At 32.0% G+C, this 26,655-nt stretch overlaps 1 protein-coding gene across 1 annotated transcript; it reads left to right on the top strand.

The window, feature by feature from the left end:
• The first annotated feature begins 2,919 nt into the window (after positions 1-2,919).
• LOC123658224 (organic cation transporter protein-like) lies at positions 2,920-25,391 on the top strand. The gene is made up of 3 exons (XM_045593666.1): positions 2,920-3,092; positions 20,504-20,615; positions 23,897-25,391. The coding sequence occupies exons 1-3, from the start codon at positions 3,050-3,052 to the stop codon at positions 25,389-25,391; spliced, it is 1,650 nt and encodes a 549-aa protein (XP_045449622.1). The 5' UTR covers positions 2,920-3,049.
• The last annotated feature ends 1,264 nt before the right edge of the window (positions 25,392-26,655 follow it).

Raw genomic sequence — 26,655 nt, forward strand, 5'->3', positions numbered from 1 at the left:
CAGCCTTTATTTGTTGAACTTATTATATATATATGAAGGAGCGCCGAGCGAATTCTCAGGATAGTCCGGACTCTCTTCGTCATGGTTATTCTTAGCGGGTGCTCTCTCAGAATCGTCCATCATGGATGTTGTTTACAAAGGTTTTAAAACAAATAATTATACCACCACGAAATATTATCGAACTAATTTTAATTGGCAAAATAATTTAAGAAACTGAATTTGAAAAGATTACAAAGAAACAAACTGATTTGGAGCTGATGGGTTTGCGAGTACATGTCACACGTCCGTTGTCAATCCAAAAATTGACCAGCGACCGAACTGATACCTGACTGACAACTCCATCCGGTGTTTACCTACTCCAAAATACAATAATCGTAATAAAGCACATAATTCGTTATTAACGTAAATAATTTCACATGGCACCAGTATTAATCAAATCAAAATTTAATTAATCCTTTAAAATATAACAGCGTATATATGTACCATGATAAGGAAACCAGGATCTGATGACGGTGTCCCAGAGAAATCGAGGGAAACGCCGCATAAATTTTTACTGGGTGGACCGATTTTAATGTTTTTTAACTTAATCGAAAGCCGATGTTTATCCGTGGTCATATTTCATCTAGATCTGACTACAACTTTTGGAGTAATCTTTGATAATGCGTATTTCTTGACTATTTTTTCGTGTACCTACATTGTATTACTTGTCGATGTAATTGAAGTCGATTTTTTTTCGTTTGCCTGCAAACACAATTATTAATAATGAAATAACGTAAAATAAAAATAAAAAATAACGATAAATTAAAAATTGATACAAAATACACAATTAAAAGATTGAGAGTAATTGCTTCTCAAAAATTGATAGGCGCTCCAACAAATCATGTTTTTTTTTGAAAATCATATTTAAATACGAATTACATCTCCTCTGCCCCTAGGTTGCCTGGAAGCAATCGCTTTTTAGCGATAAGGCCGCCCTTTGTGCCTGATGATACTCTGTTTAAGTCCATAATATGTATTATTTCTGTTTTGGTGTATAATAAAGTGTATTGTTATATTATGTTATGTTATGTTATGTTATGTTACATATTTATAAAATATGAATAATATTTTTTTTAGCGACAAAAATAAAAAATATAAATAAATATATAAAATCAAAAATAAAAGGTAAATTTTTCGATTTTACCGACATAATAATAAAAAATAAGAACTGCTTATATAAATAAAAAATAACAAGTGCAATTAAAAAAAATATTGATCAGGGACACGGAGATTTGATCTTCTCGGTTGATCCCGACCGGCCGATTTCCCACCGAGCTATTGCAACTAAATTGACAGATGCGAAATTTACCTTCGTATTCTAACGATATTCACTCCCTAAAAACAGGGATAAAACGACATTTTCTAAAAATGAATCCTAGCTAGATGGATTTATCTCCCCCGAAACCTCCTATATACTAAATTTTATGAAAATCGTTGGAGCCGTTTCCGAGATTCAGATTATATATATACATATAATCTGAATCTCGGAAAAGGAATATATATATATATATATATATATATATATATATTACATACAAGAATTGCTCGTTTAATAGTATAAGATTATTTTTTAAATATTTTTTAATAATTATTAATTTTGAACAATTGATTAAAATTTTGATTAATATTTAAACAATTGATTAATATTTTTTTTAAGAATTAATAATTTTGAACAATTATTAGAATTTGAATTGATCTCCGTGTTTATCAACTGAGCAATCTCGGCTCTTTTACCTTAATACTTTTATATGTAGTTATGATACAATATTTATTTTATAGTTATAAGGTAAGCACTAATCAAAAAGATTGATATATGTCATCAAATGACCTTGTCGTTGTCACGCATTTTGTCGAGTCATTAAATATTTAACTGTTTTTAATATTGGAAATTATATGTAATATATTATGTTACACATTGGATTTAGTTTTATGTTACATACTCTTTTATAGTTGTGTTAGCTCGCAAACGAAAAAAAAACAACATTTACATCAACAAGTCATCGAAGGTAGACGAAAAAATAGTCAAGTAAATACGCGTTATTAAAGATTATACTCAAAAAGTCTCGTTTAAGTTGAACACAGAACAAGCACCAGCTTGTGATTAAAACAAGAATCATCAAAATTGGTACACCCAGTGAAAAGTTATGCGGTATAATACAACGTAGGTCGACGAGATATGAGTCGAAAAGTACTTGTCAAATCTCAATTAAATTTAAATGGGACCACATAACACGCATCACCTTTCGATTTAAAAAAAAAGTCATTGAAATCGGTCCACCTAGTCAAAAGTTTTTAGGGAACATATATTAAAAAAAAAACAATCGAATTGTGAAGGAAGAGGCTCCTTTTTTGGAAGTCGGTTAAAAAGGAGAAGATAGTCAAGTTTTTTTTGTTGTATGCATAAGAAACAATAAGAGAGGTTAAACAATAAATTAATTTATTAATTAGGTACTGTCAGCGTTGCTACTAGTAAACCTATAACGAATTTTGTTTATACACAACTGTCATAAACTAATTAAACTAACTAATACAAATATAACGACATAAATGTGACAATACATCGAGTCTACACTGGGTGCCGTTCATTAACGTATCTGCTCGAATTACAAGGAAAACTTGAGTTCAAGGACGTCAAGGTTAGACTGTTAGATGTTATCACTTGATAGGAACAAAAAAAAAATAATTAAAAAGCTCGTTTAAATAAGGTGTCGTCAATGAGAGTTGTCGACTAGATAGATGGTACCGTGTATGTACTGTGTACCGTGTATGTACCAAGAAATGCAGCGCCGGCGCTAGCTCAGTGAAAAGGTTTTTTCGTTCGATTGCGGTAACAGACCGCCACGGTGTCGACGCCACGACGGCGACGATAACCGTCCATTTGCTCGTCCGCCGGCAAACTCGCCTGGCGTCCGCACCACGCCGCGCGCGCATTTTACATATCAATCGTGTTTGTGCATTTTTACAGGAGGAACACGCGTTCAGTCGTCCGAAAACGTCCCAAAATTATACCATGGAGAAGGAACACGCTTTAGAAGAAATGATGGGGAAGCTGGGTGAGTGATATGAAAGTTTTAAAACATGTGATTTTCGAAATCATCTTTTAAAAGGAATTACCGAGTTACCTTGCAATTATTGTATAAAAGTTAACTTCTTTAGAGTGTGCGAAATTACTGTTGGTCTGTTTCTGGAGGAGCCGGTCCTACGGTCAGAATGCCGAACACGTGTCGCAAGCTTCGTGCGGGCACGAGTGATTGAGCGACCAAATGAGCGCGAAGAAGCTTTCATTTTTTAAATGAAGTAGTTCTTGTCTGTAGCATTACTTATATATGGCTAGCGTAGAGGTTATAGTGTAAGCTACCCCAATTTCACCATTTTCATGTAACTTTATGAAAAAAAAAATAGTTTTGGTTTCTTGAATATACAATAAAAAAATTAAAATATTTTTGTCAGTAAAGGTTGCAATTATGTATAACATAGAAAAACAAAATTTACTATACTCGTAGTTACTATATTCGTTTTAATGGTAAGTTCAATCAGCTGATAAAAATTACAAATACGAGCTTATCCATCAAAATGTGAGCTGCATTATTAAACACTTCGTAACGAATATTAACAAATTTGCGGCAGTAACATATGTATAGGAATATATTAAAGGACTATGATGATAATAATATATAAAACATTTGTATGACAATTCAAATACTTAACAATTTCAACTAATTTAAAGTACCTACTTAAATATATGAGTTGAATATAAAAACAGATGACAATAATATAGATCTTTATATTTTTCAGAAGTAATTCTTTGCACTAATTAAAATTCATATTGTTATGGAAATATGAATTATTGACAACCTTGAATAGTATTGTACGTAGTATGAATATAAATAGCAACTACATATATAGACGTTGTTTTAGTAGGGAAATGATTTATTTTATTCACATGTACAATAATATCCCGAGAGATTATGCGTGACGAGAATGAAAATAAGAATCATATATATATATATATATACAAAAACATTTTATTAATTAAATTATTGGCTGTTGTACTCAGATATTTTACTTTTTATTTTAAATATTAAAAGAAACAGTTTAGATATTCATACATTTCTTCAGCTGTCAGATGTCAGAAGTTTCGATGCGTGGAGAAAATTTATCAGTAAAATTTTTCTTGTGATTTCATGTTCAGATTACTATGTCGCAAGATATTTCAACAACAGCTAATGTAATTTCTTATATTTTAAGTACCTGACGGACAAAGCGTTACTTAGTCACAATCTTATAATAAACTTCTTGTTTCTACTTGTATTTTAGATTTAGCTAGAGTCAACGTAGCACTAAATATACATTATATTATATGCTGTGTGACTGAAATTGATGTATTAAAATTTATTACGTGTAATTTTTTTCGATATAAACTCTTTACGAACTTTCATCAATGGCGTCAATGTCCGGTTAAAATTTTACAGTTAAAAATAGCAGTAATGTTTTTTATCACATGCATGCATCTCTTTGACCTTGATTATTGCATTTACACTATAATTTACGTACACATGTGGATAAAAGGTAAAATTTTTCTAAATTTATTAGGCTATAGGCTCTTCTAAATCTGCAGTTCTGATCATCTGACATATGGATTTTGTCGCAATTGGTCCGGTTTAACTAAGGTAGGGCACAGCAGGAATATCCTGCTCAAAGCCTGGAGCAGCCTGATTGGGGAATTGCCTCAACCTTACAGAAGATCACAGCGAAATAATACTGCTTTCAACCAGTATTGTGTGGTGAGTAAAGTGACCAGAGCTCCTGGATTTGGAGATTGGGAGTAGGGTCGGCTAGTTGTATAAAAATGACTATTTTATATTGCAATACGTGCTAGCTTACGTGAACGTGTATAACCTACGGTCATCGCTTAATTACCATCAGGTGAGCCGTCCGTTTGTTTGCCGACCTACTTGTATGAACAAAAAAAAATTAGAACAATTCGATTTTATTTTCGAGTTAATTGATATGTTTTACCTTGAAAGGCAACATTATTTTATAGTACGAAATAAATAAACATGGACTTGTGAGGTGCACAATTTTAAACACTAATTTACTCACAACATTACTGATATGATGATGATGAGATCTAGGTAGGGCACAACAGGTTTATATCCTTATTATGAAACTAATTTTTCGGATTTTATCGCGGTTTATTAAGGTTTTTAGATGCCCGACGTTTTGGATACTTTCCAGCAACCATGGTCACGGGAGGACTGGTTTAGGATATATATATATATACCTTACAAAAGATGAAACACAAATATGTAATATTATTTGTTTAATTATTTCTACACGTCATCTGCGACATTATCATATATATTAATACGCTAAGGTTAAGATGTTTGCCTCCCTTTTTAGAAAAAACCTCATAATTACTCCAAATAAATTATAGGTATACATTTTATAGATTATTGCTTGCTCTACTTTCATCCACTACTAAAAATTATTGTTGCTTTTGTTTTTGTAAATGAATAAATTATTAAAATAATACAGGTATATGACGACTTTAATTTTGAATCAACATGATTGACGGTCAGTCAATTTTTTGTTCAATTTCAAATCAATACTCACGTATAAATACTTTTTTGTAATTTTGTAAAGTGATGATTATTATACATATTTAGTGCGAATTATTCGCACGGGTATTGCTAGTTTTATTCATTGCTGTAAATAATCTACTGAAATGCTGAACTTTAGCCGGAGGTTCTTCGTCAGCCTTTTGAGAAAGTATTTTCAAAGTAGATCTCATCCAACGATGTAGACATTAAGGTTGGGTGAAACTCAACACTGGTGTAGCCTCATAATTTACCTTTAGTCTTGTGTATTTAAATATATATAATCGACTATATCATTATAGTAAAATAGAAAATTGTCGATTGATACATATATTGTTGATGAAACATATATTGTTCTTAGTGAACGTTGACGTCACCATAGCAGATGTATATGATTTTATATCGAAAATTTCAAGGTTAAGAAAATGTGAAACAAACAAAAGTCTTCGATTTCAATATTTCGTTCGTGTACCGTGAACCGATGTTATGACGATACTTACTTATTTAAATTTTTATACTTATGTAAGAAATTATTTAATGTATTAAAAATTATCGAGTAAATAATTTGAATCAAGACATAAAAGACAATAGGATAATTTATTTATACGGTACATATAATACCTATTTGTATAATGAAGAGGAGCGTCGTATATCTTCTGGCCGTGGTTAAGACTTTTACTAACTATAATACACTGTAATAATTTATACATTGTAATAATACACTGTATTTACATTAAGCATACTGTTATTATAAATAACTGTGAAATGTCTTATAAGCTAATTATGTCTAATGATAATGTTTTTCTATGCTTCCTTTACCATGAAAATATTAAATTTTATTATATTACGCCTTAGTTATTTCCGGTAAAACTTTATTTATGAGCATACGTATGCTACATGTTAATTAATTTTAGTTAAAATATTCATACTAGAGTTGAATTAGCTCCTCATAAATAGCCAAAAAATGTTAGTAAAAAGTCGACGAAATTGATAACTAGGGCTATCAAAGTGAACTTTTCCAAGTACAGGTGGAAAAATGGAATTAAAACCTAAACCTTTGGTATCTTCTAATAACATTGACCATCGAGCAACGCAGTCACTAAATATTTTCGACTTACATAATTATATCGATTTTACGCGGGTATACTTGTAAGGCTTATATTATATAAACCAATATCAATAGTGTGGACTAGCGATACTGAAAATTTTTATACAACTTCTTGTTATGTTACTGGAAAAAATATATGACTTTATTTACAAATACGTACGTATAAACTGATTATATTTATCATATATTTACATAAAATTGTTAACGATATGCAATGGCATTAGGTTTGATTATTGTAGAAGTAAGTAAACGAAACTTATTTGTATATTAAACAGATGGGGCACAGCATGTTAAAAGGACAGAGTTAATTATAATGAAAGTCAAATACGAAATAAAGAAATCTAAATTACTTAAAATGTAGTTAGTGTTTGTTCTCTGCAAGAAATGAATGATGATAGTAATAATAATAATAATGATAATAATGATATTGATGTACATTATCAACGTAGGTACTATAAAGTACTACAAAGCTAATGACTTAACCTTCAATTTGGGCTTCGGTACAATTTGCCAGAAAGATCATGTGTTTATAAGAAACCATAAAGAGAAAAGATTCGTATTTGATTACCTCATTTTAGTCGAAATTATGGATATAATCTCTAAAACATTATCCTATTAATATTATAAATGCGAAAGTTTGTGAGGATGTATGTATGTAAACTATGTATGTTTTTTGTTTCTCTTACACACAAAAACAACTGGACCGACTTGGATGAAACGTGTTACGTAGATAGCTGGAGATCTAGAATGATACATAGGCTAATTTTTATCCCGACATCGGAAATAACGTGGGGGAAACCGCGTGGCGCTAGTGGTTCGTATAAAAATAAGATGGTAGTTAGAAATGGCAACGCAGATTAATTAGGGAAATTTCCTAGTTACTAAAAAAGACGATAATAAAGTCTTACTAAAGGTGAATTAATTTTAAAACTTTACTTAATATCTAGTTATCAATATTTTGTGGTTTGTGTCTCTATGTAAAATAAAACCAAATATATCTAAATGTTGCGAACTGCGATAACTTTTTATAAGGTCAGATGCTCAGATGGCTCAATAATTTTCACTGATGACATATTTTTTATTAATGCTGACTCGTTATCGTCTTTATTCACATACACTTAATATTACTCAAATAATATGTAAGAGTCTTTACGAATATTAAAATTATTTAATTTTTACTTTGAACTTACTTGAACTTTAACATACTAATAACATGAAATGACTAATCAATTGAAAAGAAAAAGAAAGAAGTGTATGATATATAATTATATTATATTAAAAAATATATAATTTATAACTTTTTAAAAGATAAATTACATACGACTGGCACATATGTGTCTGAAGAGTGAGTCAGAATGTCTATTTGTTATTTTGATAAAGCTATATCCTATATCAATATTAGACCGGGAGATAACGTGAAGCTAAAATCTTTAAAATTATTGAAGTTTTTTTATGATCAGGCAATAAGCATTAAAAAAGATTTCTGTATCGCAATGCTATTTCAGGTATCAGTTTGTTTTCAATAACTGTAAATTTATTATACAAGTTTTTATAAGAATATATCTAACCAGCCGCTGTGTATGGCATTTTTGGACTACGAGAAAGCCTTCGACTCTGTCGAGACCTGGGCTGTCCTGGACTCTCTGTGGAGATATCATATCGACTGGCGATACTGGTACTGAGATCGAGGTAGTGAGATGTATGTACGACGAAGCATCCATGACCGTTCATGTCCAGGACCAGAGAACAATACTCATTTCCCTCCGGCGTGGGGTAAGACAGGGAGATGTAATATCACCGAAACTGTTTACCACTGCGCTGGAGGATGTCTTTAAGATCTTGGTTTGATGTGGAACGAGGCATCAACGTCAACGGCGAATACATCTCTCACCTTCGTTTCGAGACGTTGGATGAGTTAGACCGAATGCTAGGCCGGCCTAAACGTGTCCTCCCGACGTGTCTCGGTATGAATTTGAACAAAACGAAAGTTATGTTTAACAACCAAGTCATACCGAGACCGGTATCGGTCGATGGTACCCTTCTCGAAGTTCGTCAGGATTATATTACCTAGCCCATACCACCCAACTAGGCCGCAACAACTTCGAAAAGGAGGCCGTTTCGAGAGGAGAGATAGGAGGATTCGGTTGAGCTGGGCGGCGTTTGGCAGGCTTCGTCTTCACTTCGAAGATTCCGCAATGCTTGAAGACAAAAGTCTTCGAGCAATGCGTCCTACCTGTGTTAACATACGGAGCCGAAACGTGGACACTGACGAAGGGACTGGTCCTCAAGTTTAAAGTCGCTCAACGTGGAGTGGAACGGGATATGCTTGGGGTTTCTTTCAAAGATAGGATTAGAAATGAAACTATCCGCGAGAGAACGAAAGTAACCGACATAGTCCACAGAATTAGGAAGTTGAAGTGACAGTGGGCTGGTCATCTGTGTCGGAGGACCGATGGCTGGTGGAGCAGACGGGTCCTGGAGTGGAGACCGCGTCTTGGCAAACGCAGTATGGGACGTCCTCCGGCCCGTTGGACTGACGACCTACGTAAGATTGCCGGTGTAGGCTGAATGAGGATTGCGGAAAACCGGGATATCTGGCGCGAACTTGGGGAGGCCTATGTCCAGCAGTGGACTGCAATAGGCTGAACTAACTAAGTTGTTGAATGTTTATTTACATTGATATATGACTAACACCATTATGACTTAATCAAGTGAAGTGCAAACATGCCCAATCAGTTAAACAGAACAATGTAAATATAACAATTAAATATAAAATACCCTGATAATTCGACGATGTTGTAAAATATAAGAAAAGAGATGTGAGCAAGATTTATAAGAAGATTTTTATTCTTATGTTATGATTTTAGTACCTGAACTTGATTTTTTAAATGATGAATTTATATGACAAAGGCCCTGATAGTCTATTTTACTTCCTACTGTTAATTCGTAACTTATGGATAGGATAAATTATATCAACAACTGGTAAACAGGTCCGTATTAAAATCTATTTCTCTTCATGATAATAGCACAATTGTTATTATCAATGATCTTCTTTCTTATTGATTATATGATTCTTTTATATCACATAGTTATTGGAGACGTAAAAAAGCCACAGTCATCACGGATATACAATTTTCAAAAAAAGCAGTGGATCAAAGAAATGGGTAATTTAAAAAAGGTATAATTTTAAAAGTCTGTTTAGATATAAAATAAATATAGTATATCTCAACATAAAGAAAGTACGAACTTTCATCTCTTCAACAAAATTGTTCCTCATTTTTAGAAAATAATTATTGTGATTATTATAAAGTGTTCACAGACGAGACGGGTCAAAAGAAATGATGTCAAATAGTGGTGCCGCATTTTTTGATCCACAAATTAACATAGGCTTTAATTTTAAAATTTGTCACGGTATGGCTATTGCTCATCTGAAACTTATTGCTATTTCTAGGGCACTATCTTATATTAAATTAATAAATATTAACAAATTTGTCATTTTAACTGATTCCAGAAGTGCTCTTCAACACGTGGCTCGGTGTTACTCTTATTTAAGAGGTATTTCAATAGCTTACGAGATTATAAAATCTATTGAAGATTTAACTAATCGTTCAAAGGAGTTAATTCTATAATGGGTTCCTTCTCATATGGGATTGATTGGAAATGAGGAAGTAGACATGTTGGCAAAACTAACATGTACTGATGGTGCTATTGTAAGTGTTATGCCTTTCTTCACTGATTGTTTTCATCTAATAAGAATATACTGTTTTGATACGTGGTAAATTTATTTTGATGATCGGTCAGTAGAGAAGAGTATGGCATATGGTACAGAACGATGCAGAATGACCCTTGGAAGATACCAAGGTTTGATGAAAAAGGTACCATCTCCATTGTATACCGAATGCGGCCTGGTTGAAGATACAGTTCGAACTATGGTGGAATGTGTCTGAAATGAAGATATCAGAAATGATATGCTGTAAATAATCCAAAATTTTTAAAGAACTTGGAGCTTGGGCTTATCCTGTCTCAGAACCGGCTAAACTATTGTACAAGACCTCATTAATTTTCTTGTATGTAACATGTGTGATATTCCTATGGAATGGCATGGCCCTTATGGACTAAAACTCCTAAAATAAAATAAACAAAAAACGTCATAAGTATATTACGTTTAAAAGTTCATTATCATAATCGCCGCTATGAAGAAAAAAAAAACGGTTATATTTACGCTGTGACGAACGTGTTTACGGTGTAATATTTAGCAGAAGTTATTAAAAATATCTTGCATCAAATAATATTTCAATATGTTACGAAACACTTCAACGCAAAGTATAACACAAATTTGGTCTATTATTTTGTGTAATTTATTTTAGATACTGAGATTTTATAAAAGATATCATTATTCAGATGGGTATGATAAGTATACTAATTACTATTAAAAATGTGTTCGTTAATGATTGTACTAACGCATAGGTATATAGGTTTTCGATAAAGTCCTTACGTTATCAGTTGAAGCAACCATATTATATTACGAGTACACTCAGTTAGTGTAATTTGATAAAGTCTACAATAATTTTGTTTGCTCACAAACGAAAAATAAAACTGATTTCAATTACATTGACAAGTAATATAACGCAAGTAAGTAGACGCAAAATACTCAAGTAAATCCGCGTTATTAAAGATTACTCAAGAAGTAGTCATCGGAGCTCGGTCAAATTTAAACTTATTTATTTTATTTATTTATTTATTTAATAGACACACCATCGACACATCATAAAAACATTGCGATTAGAAATACAAAGCTAGACATAGGTACAATACAGTATGATTTGTCTTTTAAGGTGTATACAGCAATTATTATACAATAGTTAGTGAGCTCTTAGAGTTGACAGGTATGAATCAATACAATATAAAAGCTGAGTTAAGTCCTATAAACATACACAAAATTTCAACAGATAAAAAGATTACAGTTTTAAATTAATAACGAATTGTAAGCAAACAGACAATTTTTAGCAAATTCTTTACAATTAATAGAAGAAAAGATATCAATATCGCCTCTCAACAACAACAACAACAACAAACTTGACTATAATACAAGTTATCACCTTTCGATTAAAACAAGAATCATTAAAATTATTTATAAATAATAAACTACTACTGCCCTCTCGTGGATATTATTGTTCACTACATTACAGTGTATTGATAGTCCGAACCGAAGTAGGTTTACTGGATCCGACAGATGGCTTTGCGACAAAGCTTCGTCAATTTCTCGTAAATACGCGTCATCAAAGATTACTCAAAAAGTACTCATTATATCTTGATCATATTTAAATGGAACCACATGACAAGTATCAGCTTTTGATTTATACAAGAAACGTCAAAATCTGTGCACTCGTAGGGTGACAAAAAACAGTAAAATATATACGTAGGCTTATCAAAGATTACTAAAAAAGCAGTAATCAGATGTTAATCAAAAAATGAGACTAGGATGACATGACCGATGACGGATTAACCATTCAACTGCTGGCTTTCAAATACACAGGTGTACGGACCACGAACTGTTTTTGGGGAAAATATGGAGTATTTAGTTACGGACTAGTGAGGCTCACTAATTTTGTACACCGCTATCGCGGACCAATGCTGGGGCTTCCAAAGGGCACCAGTGGTCCGTGGAACTGTGTGGTGTTACTGTGTAAATCAGTGGTTCTTACCACTGATTTACACAGTAATAATACCGATTAATACCTTTTTTTTATTTTATACGAGTATAAGAGTATTTTATCTCCTAGATCACCTATTTAAAAAGAATTTTACCAAAAGATAGCTGATTATAATGAGTAACCTGTTGATAAACAACAAACCTTAAATTATCTTTCATCACTATCAACTTCTAACATCTTACCATTTACTTTCTCCTCTGTCGCCGAGAGTGATGTTAGAAGAGTTGCGCTGTCTGTGGCTTCGAATGCCGTCGGAGCCGACTGCTTAAGCTGTAATATGATCATCCCTATCCTAGATATAATTATTCCTATTTTGTTACACATCCTTAATTACTCTCTCACGTGTAGTAAGTTTCCCAAAACCTGGAAAGATGCACATATTATCCCTATTCCTAAAAAAACTAGTGCTACCTGTATACCCGATTTCCGGCCGATTTCTATTCTTCCTTTCCTCTCAAAAATCCTAGAAAAGTTAGTTTTCCAACAATTAAATAGTTTCCTTTACAAACATTCCCTCTTAAATCCTCTTCAATCTGGATTTCGTTCTGGTCATAGTACGGCTTCAGCTCTGGTCAAGGTTACTGACGACATCCGAATGGCTATGGATAATAAACAACTTACTGTTTTGATACTTTTGGACTTTAGTAACGCGTTCAACTGTGTTGACCACGACATTCTATTGAGTGTGTTGCGCGCTTTTAACATGTCTCACTCGGTGACAGATTGGTTTCTGAGCTACCTCAAAGGGCGACGACAGCGCATACGCTACGATGATGCCACATCTTCATGGTGTGATGTCCAAGCTGGCGTACCTCAAGGCGGCGTTCTATCTCCATTGCTCTTCTCAATCTTCATAAATTCGATTACTCAATCCATTTCTTCTCTCTACCATATGTATGCAGACGATGTCCAAATTTATCGTCACACAACGCTTCAAGATCTCCATAGTACAATTGATTTAATCAACATAGATTTAGCCAACATTTCTAAGTGGAGCAGACGCTACGGACTTAATGTTAACCCGAGCAAATCACAGGTTGGTAGTCCAAGCTTGATCGCAAGGGTTGATAGCTCAACACTACCTACTATCTTTTATAATGGTATTAGTCTGCCTTACTGTGCCACCGTAAGGGACCTTGGTATACAACTCGATCGGACTTTGTCGTGGTCAGAACAATTAAAAGAAGTCAGAAGAAAAACCTTCGCTGCGCTGAGCTCCCTACGGCGCCTCAAGTCTTTTTTACCAATTCCTACCAAAATTATGTTGGCGAATTCTCTCCTCCTATCGATTCTCAACTATGCAGATGTAAGCTATATTAATCTAACAGAGGACCAACTTAATAGGCTTGAGCGTCTTCAAAATTTTGCTATACGGTTTATATTCTGCCTTCGCAAATATGACCATGTTTCTGCTCAAGTGGCTTCCAATACGTTCTCGCCGAAACCTGCATACTTTATCTCTTCTGTACTGTGCGTTGTTTGATCCTAAGGCTCCGTCTTATTTAAAAGATAAGTTCGAATTTCTCGGGGACCCTTCTTCCCTAAGATCTTCGAGGAGACTAATGTTAAAAATGCCTGTTCATAAAACAACATTTTTCAGTCAGTCTTTCACCATTCGGGCAATTAAACTATGGAATAATTTACCATTATGTATCAAAGAAGCCAAATCACTCCCATCGTTCTAAAGATTAGTTAAAATACATTACCTTAATACCGAGAGCGATTCCAATTAAATTTATTTATTTATTAATTTTTATTATTTTTTTTTTAATTTATGGCGAAATTGATTGTAACTGCTATGAGATACTGTTGTTATATTTATTAGTTTATTTTATTATATTAATCAAATGTATATATATATATATATATATGTATTGCTTGTAAGTATTAATGTGTACATATTTGTATGTAAGTTTATTACAATATAACTGCACCACCTACCCGATCCTCAAATAAATAGTATTCAATCCTATTTCGGGTTGTCTGGAAGAAATGGCTAACTAGCCATAAGACCGCCTCTTGTACTACACATTCTTAAGTTGTCTGTATTATTATTATTTTGTATTTGCATATTGTGGTGTACAATAAAGAGTAAATAAATAAAATAAATAAACCTGTATGTAAGAAAGTCGAACGGTCAAAAAATAGATAGATATTCTAGATAGATAGATACTCTTTATTGTACACAACAACAATTAACACAATAACATATTACAAATAAAAAACAGCGTACAAAGGCAAGTACAGAATTTAACGCCAAAACGAATTCGAACCAATAAAATATTATATTGGTAAATTTATAAAAAGTTTTAATGTTCAGTTTGTAGCTATGTACATACAGCTTATGTAAATACAGTTGCTATGCAATAAATGAAAATATGCGAGGCTAAAGAGCTTCGTTGATGTTTTTGTTCTTAGTCCTCTTAATATTTATTTTGTAATATTCAAGAATAGCTTATACGACTGGTTATACGTTCTCGATTAGAATATAAACTGCAGCATCGGTATATTGGAATTTATCACACGGTGATTTCAATATTTGATTACATTTTTAGCACAAGCGCCAGATAGTTTGATACGGAGATAATCACCATACATTATACGCTTTATAGATTATATTAAAACAGAGTTATAACTAATACTAACGTTTATTATAAATAAAAATGCAACATAAATAAGCATTTAATAAAATAGAACTGTTAGTGGGGCATTGAGACGTATCTTATTACGTATGGGAGTAGTAGCTAGTAGGTTGATAATTTCTTGTCATGAAATTGCAGTATTAACAAATAAACGTACCTACGTGTAAGTATTAAGTGGTTGATTGTAGTAAAGTAGCCGCACGTCCGTTTATCATTACTTCTTGTTTTGTGGATAAGGCTCATTTACGACATATTATACGACGACGTTACGATTGATACGACACTAGTTACTAACCACAATTATTATTGTCTTCTTTAATCGTTCACTTATCTTACACCTAGGGTCAGTTTCATGAGTTGCCGTTAAAGCTATCTGACATTGTACAGTATCAAAGAAATAAAAGTTTGTAATATATTATTCTTTTTTCTATACATGTGAATCTAAAAATTGTAGTTTATTAATTTACGGCCTTTTTATTTCCTGCTGTTAGAGTCTATTCGTAAATTAAGTGCAGTAACCGGTGAAACAGGCCTTTAAGTTTATAATACGAACTGAAAATTTAACGATGACCTCAACTTATACAAATTCATCACAGCAACTTTTTGCAGTCCACTACTGGACATAGGCCTCCACAAGTTCTCATATGTTTTGCCCATAGTCACCACGCTGGGCAGGCGGGTTGGTGACCGCAGGGCTGGCTTTGTCGCACCGAAGACGCTGCGACTGCTGCCGTCTTCGGCCTGTGTATTTCAAAGCCAGCAACAATTATACAAAATAGATCAGATTTAATATCTATGCTCTTGGTTTACGGCATACCTAGTCTTAATTTTGAGTGTTAGATTTTAAAAATATAAAAATATACATCTAAAGATAAATATGACTTAGATAATCTATGTAAGATTTCCGATGATGCCTGAATGAGGATTTCAGAAAACCAGGATATTTAGCGCGAAGTTGGAGAGGCCTATGTCCAGCTGTGGACTGCGATAGGCTGAAGTACGAAAGATTAGTAAGTCACTTAGAATTAAATTGAAAGTAATCTCGTTTTTTAACAGTAATTTCTGAATCGTTTTAAAAATAAATCATAATTATTGACTAATTCTTTTTTTCTGCTCTAAAAAAAAACGATTCGTACGAGAAATTGTTAAAATCGCGTCATAAAGAAATAATAATACAGTAGTATACACTTGTGTCAATAATATAATGCGTAACGTATCATATTATTTATTTACTTTCATATACAGAATACAACTTAATTCATTATGATTTACTGTGTATTATACTCTTACCTATATATTAATAAATAATATAATAACTAAATATAATAAATAACTTCTATTCATATTGAGAATGGAAAATAAATTATATGTACCTACTTTTAACATTTATCATCATGTAAATATTGCTAGATTGCTAATTTTCGCTATTGAATATATCGACAATAACTTTGGCATCGAAAAAGTAGAGTCAGCACGTCTTTTGACCGTTTGAAGAACTCTATGATCTTATAATATAGTTTTTTTTTTTTAAGGCAACAGTTATAGTTCATAGTGGATTGCTTGCTTACGTATTGGTTCTTGCGAACATTTAAAACACAAAGTTTATTATTTTATGTTGCTCTATAACATTATATATACATTGCTCCAATACCAATAAACTCTTCAATTATTCGTATTTTAATCCGAATTGGAATCATCTTATAATCACATGAGAATGTAACTAACATTACTTAATTAATGTTTCGATGTAACATATAGTTGTCTTTACATGTAAAAAGTATATAGTTTATATATATAAATATGTAATGTAATAAGGTGTATAATAACGGATGAATAAAAAAATTATCATGCAAAATTGTGCTCTGTTGGCGACGTCGTAAGTATTTTATGTAGTAGAACAGTTTAATTTGTTAATTCAAGTCCATAACCCTAGGTAATTAATTACCTTAATATTAATACTATAATATATACTTATAAATTAACCTTAGATTTCTGAGTTGAAGTAATAGAAACATTATGGAGTATTTTTTTTTTGACGTGACATACCTACTTAGTACAATATATAATTATGTATCAAGTATGTCACATCAATTTTAGTTAAGTATATTTGAATACGTACTTAGTAACTTATGTTGTTTTTTTAAGTTTTCTATATATATGTACACATTTGACTGCCGTGAGATTCATAGGGTCATCTCATATTTCATGACTGAATTTTGTGCAACTATCTGTAGATGTAAATAGAGTTATGAAGTGGTTTTTATATGTTTAAAAGTGAAGGGCTAACAATACATTTGCACAATGCTGCAAATAATCCAAAAATTATTAAATATGACTGTTGAAAGCATTGATCTAGTTGTCTTTCAATCGAAATACAAGATATAATAATCAATACCTAAAACATTCGTAACTGACTCCGTGTTCTAGTACAGATTCTACAAAACGTACTTCACAACAATTGCTTAATTTAATAATGATCAGGTTAAAAAAAGTCAATTATTTAATAGTTACCATAGGTAGGTGTCATTTAAGCTACTTTTATGACATACGTACATTAGTAATGACAAAATTTTTACTCTATTTTATACTTGATTCACTTCATTACACGGTCTTAATACTAAATACTTACTAATAAATAGAAAATTAAAATTAACGATAAAAAGTTATGATTTGCGTTAAACAATCGAATCATTAACTGTAATTGCCAATCTTTTTGCGACCTCAATGCATTTATATCACTCGAAATGCTTAAAGATGAATACTTTAAGATTAAAACTACACAAAATCAATTAATGTGGAAGCTATAATTTTGCATTTTTCGTTTAAAATCCATCACACTCTATAAAGTCTAAAAGTAAACATTAGTCTTATCAGGATTTTATAATGGTGATAAAGTTATCATCGCGATAATAAATTATTGTTATTAAATTTCAAATAATCCTTCTGATGTTTTCCGCAGATATAGACACAGAAGTTGTAATTTAAACGTTTTAAAAAGGTAAATGAGGTCATTATCTTTAGTCTGATCGTATCGAGCGTCTCACGATTTATGGTCGTATTGTAATAAATTCTAGTGTTTGATCATAAATTATGCTTAAAACATGGGACACATAAATATATATAAATATATACGAATTATAATTTACCTAGTGCAACTCGCTCGTGTAGTTTTCACTATTTATAGAAATCATCACTAACGAGCAGGGGCATCTGATGTTAAGTAATCTTCATAACACATCAAATACAGCACCAGAAGACTCACGCATTGTTGGCTAAAGCAATAATAGGGAGATACAGATAGGGAAACAAAGGAAGTAATGGAAGCGATGGCTCTCAAATTGATCAGACAACTCAGCTAATGTACCTCTTACCAGCTTATACTCTTCTTAGATAGAGTGACAGGTACTATTACTGTTGCGCCAACATACGAAATGTATGCAAATATAGAATACTTTACCATAATAATTTCTTATAAGACAAACACAATGTCAACCAATAACGATTAGATTCCTGTATGTTCGTAGCTTTATGATACGTCAAAGTACTTGCCTATTGCGGTGTAGTTTTCAGGTTCGACTCTAAATATATGTATAAAGTATATAATATTTTATAAGATTTACTTAAAGATGTCTGTTGTGAGATCAGTACAGATTTGTATTTTTTTGCATGTTTCTGGATTCCAGACCCAGTCTCTAATCCTATTATAGACGGCTTAATATGAAACGTTTATTTTTATTTATTGACGAAAAAAAAACCCAAGGCACTACTAATAAGCTATTTTAATACAACACTCTTCTGTGTATGACTGTAGTATTAGTAAGTTAATTTCCTTGGTACGTTAAATAGGAACTCTAATCAGCTTATAGATATACCTATTAGGTTTCATTAGATACGTTTCGGTTGTTAGAAAATAATAACTAATATTATAATATTATATGCAATTATATATAGAAAACATAATAACGAATATATAGAATATATAATATTGAATGCAATATATCATATATACCTATATTAATACGCTAAGGTTAAGGTGTTTGCCTCCCTTTTTAGAAAAAAAACTCCACAATTACTCCACATAATTTATATATCATTTTATAGATAATTGCTTGCTCTACGGACATCAACAACAAAAAAATTATGCTTTTGTTTTTGTAAATTAATTAAACATTCAAATTATATATGATTGACCATCGATAATTTTTTTGTTCAATTTCAAAACAACTCGTACGTATATTCAACGTATAAATACTTTTTTGTAATTTTGTAAACTGATAATTATTATACTTATTATGACATGATTTATACCAAAACTATCTGTAAATATTTAGTACTTAAGTTGTGAATTGTAAATATGTATAACGTTTAATAAACTATTGTTATTATACTTATTTAGTACAAATTATTATTCGGACGGGTATAGCTAGTATTCATATATTAAGCTTAAAGAATTTGTTTGCCTGTTCAATAGTCAGGAATTGTCACTTGAAAATTCTTTTGTATCCGATTTAACTGTGAAAATTGTAGGCTATTAAACAATATGATACGGCTCACGTGTTTAAAGCAGAAGCCATAAATGTGTCGTCAGTCGATACTATCCAAATTTAACGCAGATGCGTACACAACTGAATTTTTATTGTTTGCATGTTGCCTTGTTATTTTTACTTGCTTTCCTTACAACACCGACTATTTAAAACCCCTTTTACTTTAAACGTTTAATAAGTCTTTATTTTTACAAATATTTTAGAATAAAAACCTGTACTGCACCCGGTGACACAAATTCACTTGTTTAACATAAAAACTTATAATATTACTAACAAAACATAATATATATTACATATATTCATATTTACAAAAGTAGAAAATTAAACTTTAATAGACATTAGTTCATTGATAGTAAACAGAATATAATAATATGTGCGGTTACGGCAGTAAAGAATATAGCCACCCCCTCTCTTCCCGTGGGTGTCGTAAGAGGCGACGTAGGGATAACACAGTTCCACTATATGTGCGGTTACGGCAGTAAAGAATATAGCCACCCCCTCTCTTCCCGTGGGTGTCGTAAGAGGCGACGTAGGGATAACACAGTTCCACTACCACCTTGGAACTTAAAAAGCCAACCGATGGCGGGATGGTTATCCAACTGCTGGCTTTGAAATACACAGACCGAAGATGGGCAGCAGCGTCTTCGGTGCGACAAAGCCAGCCCTGCGGTCACCAACTCGTCTGCCCAGCGTGGTGGCTATAGGCAACACACATGAGTTCCCGCCATTTACGGAGCGATATTGTGGAGGCTATGTCCAACAGTGGACTGCGATAGGCTGAAGTGATGATGATGATGAAATAGAATATTAATAATTTCGTACACATATAATAATAAATAACTGTTTTTAATTTCAGGGGATTTCGGTCGTTACCAAGCCTTCCAGTTCTGTCTCCATATCCTGGCTGCGATGACAGCTGGTTTACACATGCTCTCCTTGGTAACAGTCGCAGCGGTACCAGAACATAGGTGTGTGGTCATATATTTCATTACTAATAAAGAAATTCTAAAGAACTCTTAGGCATTGTAAGCCATTTTTAAATATAAAATTATAACTAAAAAAAAGTTATTAGAATTTGTTTCAAAGAGATATTATATCTAGTATATCGTGAAAAAAATCATAATTTACTTTTATTTCTTAGTATACTTCACATGAAGGATTTCACTAAAATCAATGTACTCCTTTTAGCGCTATACGCGCAAGACATTCAGAAAAATGGAAAATATTAATAATATGAAATACTAATAATAACTAAACTTTAACAATATTATTAAATATTTCATATTCGTAATGTTTTAAGATTTAATATTAAAATTAATATAACGCGCACTATATACTTTTATCATTTCATTTTATAACATTGGGCAACAACAACAAATAAAAAAAACTCCACCTAAACTAAAAATATCTTTAAGTAGGTCAAACTACGCACAAATAATAAGAATTCTTATGTTAAATTTAGTTCTACAGCGGCAGTTGGACTAATCAAAATGCTATGGCATAATAGACTAAACCGTTGTCGCATTAAAGATGTAAAAAAAAAAACATAATATTTACATTTAATTGAAATCAATTATTTTGTAATTTTAAACTATATAGTTAATTAAAAAATAGTAAATTCAAATATAATATACGTAATACGTAATACGTATTGACTGACCTACTGCAAGGAATAGTATGTTTTCAAATAAAATTTATAATTCTGAGTTACGCCAAATCTTTGTGACGCCGATCTTTTTATAGATTTTAAAAATGGAAAATATAGACAAGAGTAACAACTAACGCGTATCTTGTTATTGCTTAAAATATGTCATTGTAGTTGAAAAAAAAGTAGCAGAAAAATTAAATAACGAATACTGATTTATTTTTATTGTGACATTTGAATATTTTTTATACTGTAATGTATGGAAACTGCCTTGCGGGTCCGAAGCACGAAGGGTTTCTAACGTTTAATATCTTGTTATTCAGATTATATGTATATTTTAATTGAATTTTTATAACGTCAAAGAAACAGGTTTCTTTTATGGAATATCTTTCTTTCTATCGAAATAGTATATAGCTAATGAAAATCACAATTCTTTTGTGCGACCTAGATAAAAAAGATGATAGAGATAAACAAAAGATTGATCGATAAAGCACTCTTACAATAATTAGTTTTATTTGGAACTACAAAAAGATATTCGAATATCAGTCTTCTTATGTCTTCTTTATGCTTTCTTTACGCTTCAGCCTGTAATATCCCACTACTGGGCATAGGCCTCTTTCCCCATGTAGGAGAAGGATAAGAGCTTAATCCACCACGCTGCTCCAATGCGGTTTGGCGGATATATTCCCTACTATGAGTAACGATCGCTATCAGGTGTACATGATAACAACCGGGACCGACGGCTTAACGTGATCTCCGATGCACGGTGGGGAGACCCACAGTGACTGCACAAATACCCATACCACGGCAAACACCTGTATGGCCAATACAAATGTTAGTCATGTGCGGGGATGGAACCCACAACCGCCAGCGCAACAGGCACAATCCATAGCTAATGTGACCGTTGCGCCAACGCGGCGTCGTGCTTTCTTTAATTTTATAGATTTATCTAAGAACTATCTATGAACAAATGCATGTGCATGATAAAGAGATAAAATGCAAGATATAGGGAAATGTTTAAACACCACGTGGACAAAAAAAGTTTGTCTTAATATCACACACAGTCGTATGGAGTTCATTTTTGACCACATAGATCATTTCACATGAGGTCATAAAATTACCTACATGTTATTCAGATTATGATGAATAATTGGTGAGTCTCTTAATACGAAAATTAAAATACATATAATGTTTCACAAAGCACGTGTCAGTCTCGTTGACGTTTTCGGTAACTGTTTTGATTTCTATGAGTCGTGATGTTATGTGTTGTACCCACATCAAGTTTTTTTTACGCTTTTAATTGAATTTGGCGGTCAAGGGATTACCAGATGCCACTAAACAAATATATTCATCTGTTTTACTATATTGTAAGGTACTACAGACATTTCATTACGATTCAGAGGCAGAAACAGATGTCATTTTGGATGGAAACTTGCGCGTCATCTAGTCCATTATGGTTCACAATAATTAAACGTATTTTAAATAAACAAGTAGACATACTACAAATATGTAATTAATGTGATTAAATATATTTTTAATTGTAATTCTTAAGCAAAATATAAATTATAAAGCCGGTAAAAAGTCTAAGCTGCAACTTAAGTATATTATGAGTATATTACAGTCAAGAGATTAAATCCTAATAACAGTGTTTATTACATTATTAAGGTTTAAAATTAAATAAAGTATTTGTATGTCTTTGTTTATAAGAATATTCCAATCAAATACATTTATACATTTAAAAAACATACAGGTTCAAAACGTAACCTCCTATGGGCTTCACCACAGTCGGGTGAAAAGGTTAAAGGCTACGAAGAATTGACCATATTACAATACAAACAATAGATCTTTTTACTACAATTTTATTAATTTGCTCTTAACTTACAGACTGACTTACGAACATATACACATACTGTTAATAATTTTGACAGTGTTTAAACAATATTTAAATGCAAGGAATTGCTTAACTAATCATAATTATTTACTTAGCAAGAAGTCCCAAATTGATTTTTATTAAAATTGTATTGTATGCTTTCACGGGTCTCATGTTTTGGTCCTCTTTAAAGCCAGTGACTTTTTGGTGCTGACGGTAAAACAGAAGTGAGTACATTTTTCTAAATTACAAATATCCAGATAAGTTTTCACTTTAACGCTTTATCATATCATATGTATATAGTAACCATCATCATCTGAAATATTAATCTTATATTAACGGTATGGGGGTGGTGATGAGCATGTTTGGGTTTCAATTAAAGGGATTGGAATGTCATGCATGTTTTGGCAACAAATTAGTCAATGTTTTTACATCTAAGTAACAAAACATTTACTTATGTAATGAAGGTAGTTCATTGGACATTTTTACCATTTGTTTATTATTGCATCTGTAGTTTTGTAATGAGTAATAATATCGATAAGCTTATTTACTTAAAGTTGCACAAATTTCACTACACAAAGTCTACATATCGTATCATCACATACACATCATGTACTTTCACATTTAAAGTTATAGGCTTTTTTGTGAAATGGTTAACGTTTAGCACTGTGCTTAACTGACAATCAAAACCTTATGACTATGATTTAATAATATTCATCATTCTTATGTTCCAGATGTGCCATAAAAGGAGTAGATAATATGACTTTTACGGAGCCATGGAATTCTTCCTTAGTTGCAGAAGCAATACCCTTAAACGTTCATGGAAAATTGGATTCTTGTAAGATATACAGTCTAAATAAAACATTAGAAGATTGTCAATCTTGGGTTTATAATACTCAGTATTATACGTCGTCACGTGGAATAGAATGGAACTTTGTTTGCAATCAACGATGGATGGGAGCTATCGCTCAAACGGCATATATGTTTGGTGTTGTTTTAGGTTCATTTGTTCTTGGCAGGTTATGGGATTCGTTTGGAAGAAAAACTGTTTTCGTATGGGCTGGAGTTCTTCAACTTCTTTTTGGAATGTCAGTTGCTTTTTCTACTGATTACTATACATTTATTGCAATTAGATTCATATACGGAATTTTTGGTTCTGGCTCATATATTGCCGGATTTGTATTGACAATGGAGCTAGTTGGACCAAGTCGACGTACAATATGTGGGGTAACGTTTCAAATAATGTTTGCATTAGGAATAATGCTTCTAGCTGCTTATGGATATCTTATAGATAATAGGTTTTATTTACAAATCGTATACGCACTACATGCCGTTGTATTACTACCTCATTGGTTTCTTATGGATGAATCTCCTAGGTGGCTTTGGGCACAAAACCGTGCTCGTGAATCTGTAGCAATAATAGAAAAAGCTTTAAAAATGAATGGGTCTACTGAAAACATTGATACACCTGTATTAATATCACAATGTAAGGTAGCTCGTGCAAAATATTCTGATGATAGTAGTTCCGGAACTAGTAACCTTTTCAAAACGCCAAATATGTTGAAGAAAACACTTATTATAAGCGGGTGCTGGTTCGCCAATTCTGTAGTGTATTATGGTCTATCATTAAATACAGGTAAATTAAATGGCAACCCTTATTTTATAACCTTTCTTATGGGCGTAGTTGAGTTGCCAAGTTATATTATTATAATGTATTGTTTAGACCGCATAGGCCACAGAGCTCTTATCAGCACGATGATGTTATTGGGTGGAATATCTTGTTTAGTTGTGGTTACACTTCCACATGGTTCCACATCAGCTACGGGTGTGGTAATGGTTGGCAAACTTTTTATATCTGGTTCATATTCTATAATTTATAAATATTCTGCAGAACTATTTCCTACTGTGGTACGGAGTTCCGGGGTCGGATTAGGTAGTATGTGCGCAAGTGTGTCCGGTGCACTAACACCGCTTATTAGTTTGCTCGATACTCTTAATCCAAAAATACCTACTTTAATCTTTGGATTTTTGGCATTGTTGTCTGGGTTTTCAACATTTTTTTTACCAGAGACTATTGGACGTATATTGCCACAATCTCTTGAAGATGGTGAGAAATTCGGAGTAGGCGATACATGTTTTACAAATTGCAGTGGCAGGCGTATAAGCGACGTGATGGAAGATATACCAGAGACAATGGTTCCCTTAGAAAGAATTGTTAAAAAATCTTAATTTTTTTGTCACATGCAATTGTAAATATATAGTACACAAACGGAACGGAAACTGGGTTTATTTTTATCACTGTTTTTTACATATCTTTTGAGGTTACCATTTCAAAAAAAAATCAAAGCGGACCTCAATTCATTTTGTTTTTAACTATATTTTTTAAATATATATTAAAATAATATACATATATAGACATAAGACATTGTATGTAGTGTATTTTAAGTTATCGATGAGCACATGGTGTAACAAAAAATATAATAATATGCTGTGTAGGTGTACTAAAATACAACAAGAAGGTTATATCATTTCACAAAATATGTTCTCGTAGCACTACAAATTACTAGTCAAATGTTATGTTTTAAAATATCAGACTGAATACTGCTACGTTTAATTTATACTCGTATAAGGATGCTAAGATTTTAAATTTAAGTTATATTTGTAGGTGTTTTATTACATTTTTTAGATCGTCGTAGTTAATTGGGTAAAAAAATATATTATATGTATAATAATTGTGTTTGCAGGCAAACGAAGAAAAACCGACTTCAATTATATCGACAAGTAATACAACGTAGGTAGATAAAAAAATTGTCAAGTAAATACGCATTATCAAAGATTACTCCAAAAGTTGTAATCAAATCTCGATGAAATTTAAATGTGACCACATGATAAACACCGGCTTTCGACTAAATTAAAAATCTTCAAAATCCGTACACCCAGTAAAAAGTTATTACGGATTTTCGAGAGTTTCCGTCGATTTCTCTGAGATCCCATCATCAAACCGTGGTTTCCTTATCATGGTACCAAACTAGGGATATCACCTTTCCAACAAAAAAAAAATAATTATTAAAATCGGTTCATAAACGACGGAGTTATCCCCGAACATTCGAATTGAGTAACCTCCTCCTTTTTTTGAAGTCGGTTAAAAAAAATAGATATATAAACAGTATGCTAACATACTGTTTACGCTTTTAAAGTTATTTCTGTTATTTTTTTTAATACTTATTAGTGAGATAAGCAAAAGGAAGTAAAGAAAAGGAAGAAAGAAATGAAAAAAAATGTAAAAAATAAAAATTTCATAAATTAGTGCTGTAATGTAATGTGTACCAGTTCATTAATTTTTACTAAAGCTTGTTTGGGAACATCGTAATTATTGTAATTAAGTATGTTTCTTTCTCGTAAGTTTCTTTCTTGCAATACTTTGTAAGAATCTTTTATCAAGTTCTAACGTATCATAATTACTTAAAATATGTACTTTTTTATATTTGATTAG

Source organism: Melitaea cinxia, chromosome 12 (genome assembly GCF_905220565.1).
Source record: "Melitaea cinxia chromosome 12, ilMelCinx1.1, whole genome shotgun sequence".
Classification (NCBI taxonomy): domain Eukaryota; kingdom Metazoa; phylum Arthropoda; class Insecta; order Lepidoptera; family Nymphalidae; genus Melitaea; species Melitaea cinxia.

What these genes read in the sequence shown, in the direction of transcription:
- LOC123658224 (XM_045593666.1), top strand. Translation starts at nt 3,050, where the DNA reads ATGGAGAAGGAACACGCTTTAGAAGAAATGATGGGGAAGCTGG. An exon ending in AGAAATGATGGGGAAGCTGG is followed by an intron (nt 3,093 to 20,503) that starts GTGAGTGATATG and finishes TTTTAATTTCAG; the next exon opens with GGGATTTCGGTCGTTACCAA. An exon ending in GCAGCGGTACCAGAACATAG is followed by an intron (nt 20,616 to 23,896) that starts GTGTGTGGTCAT and finishes CTTATGTTCCAG; the next exon opens with ATGTGCCATAAAAGGAGTAG.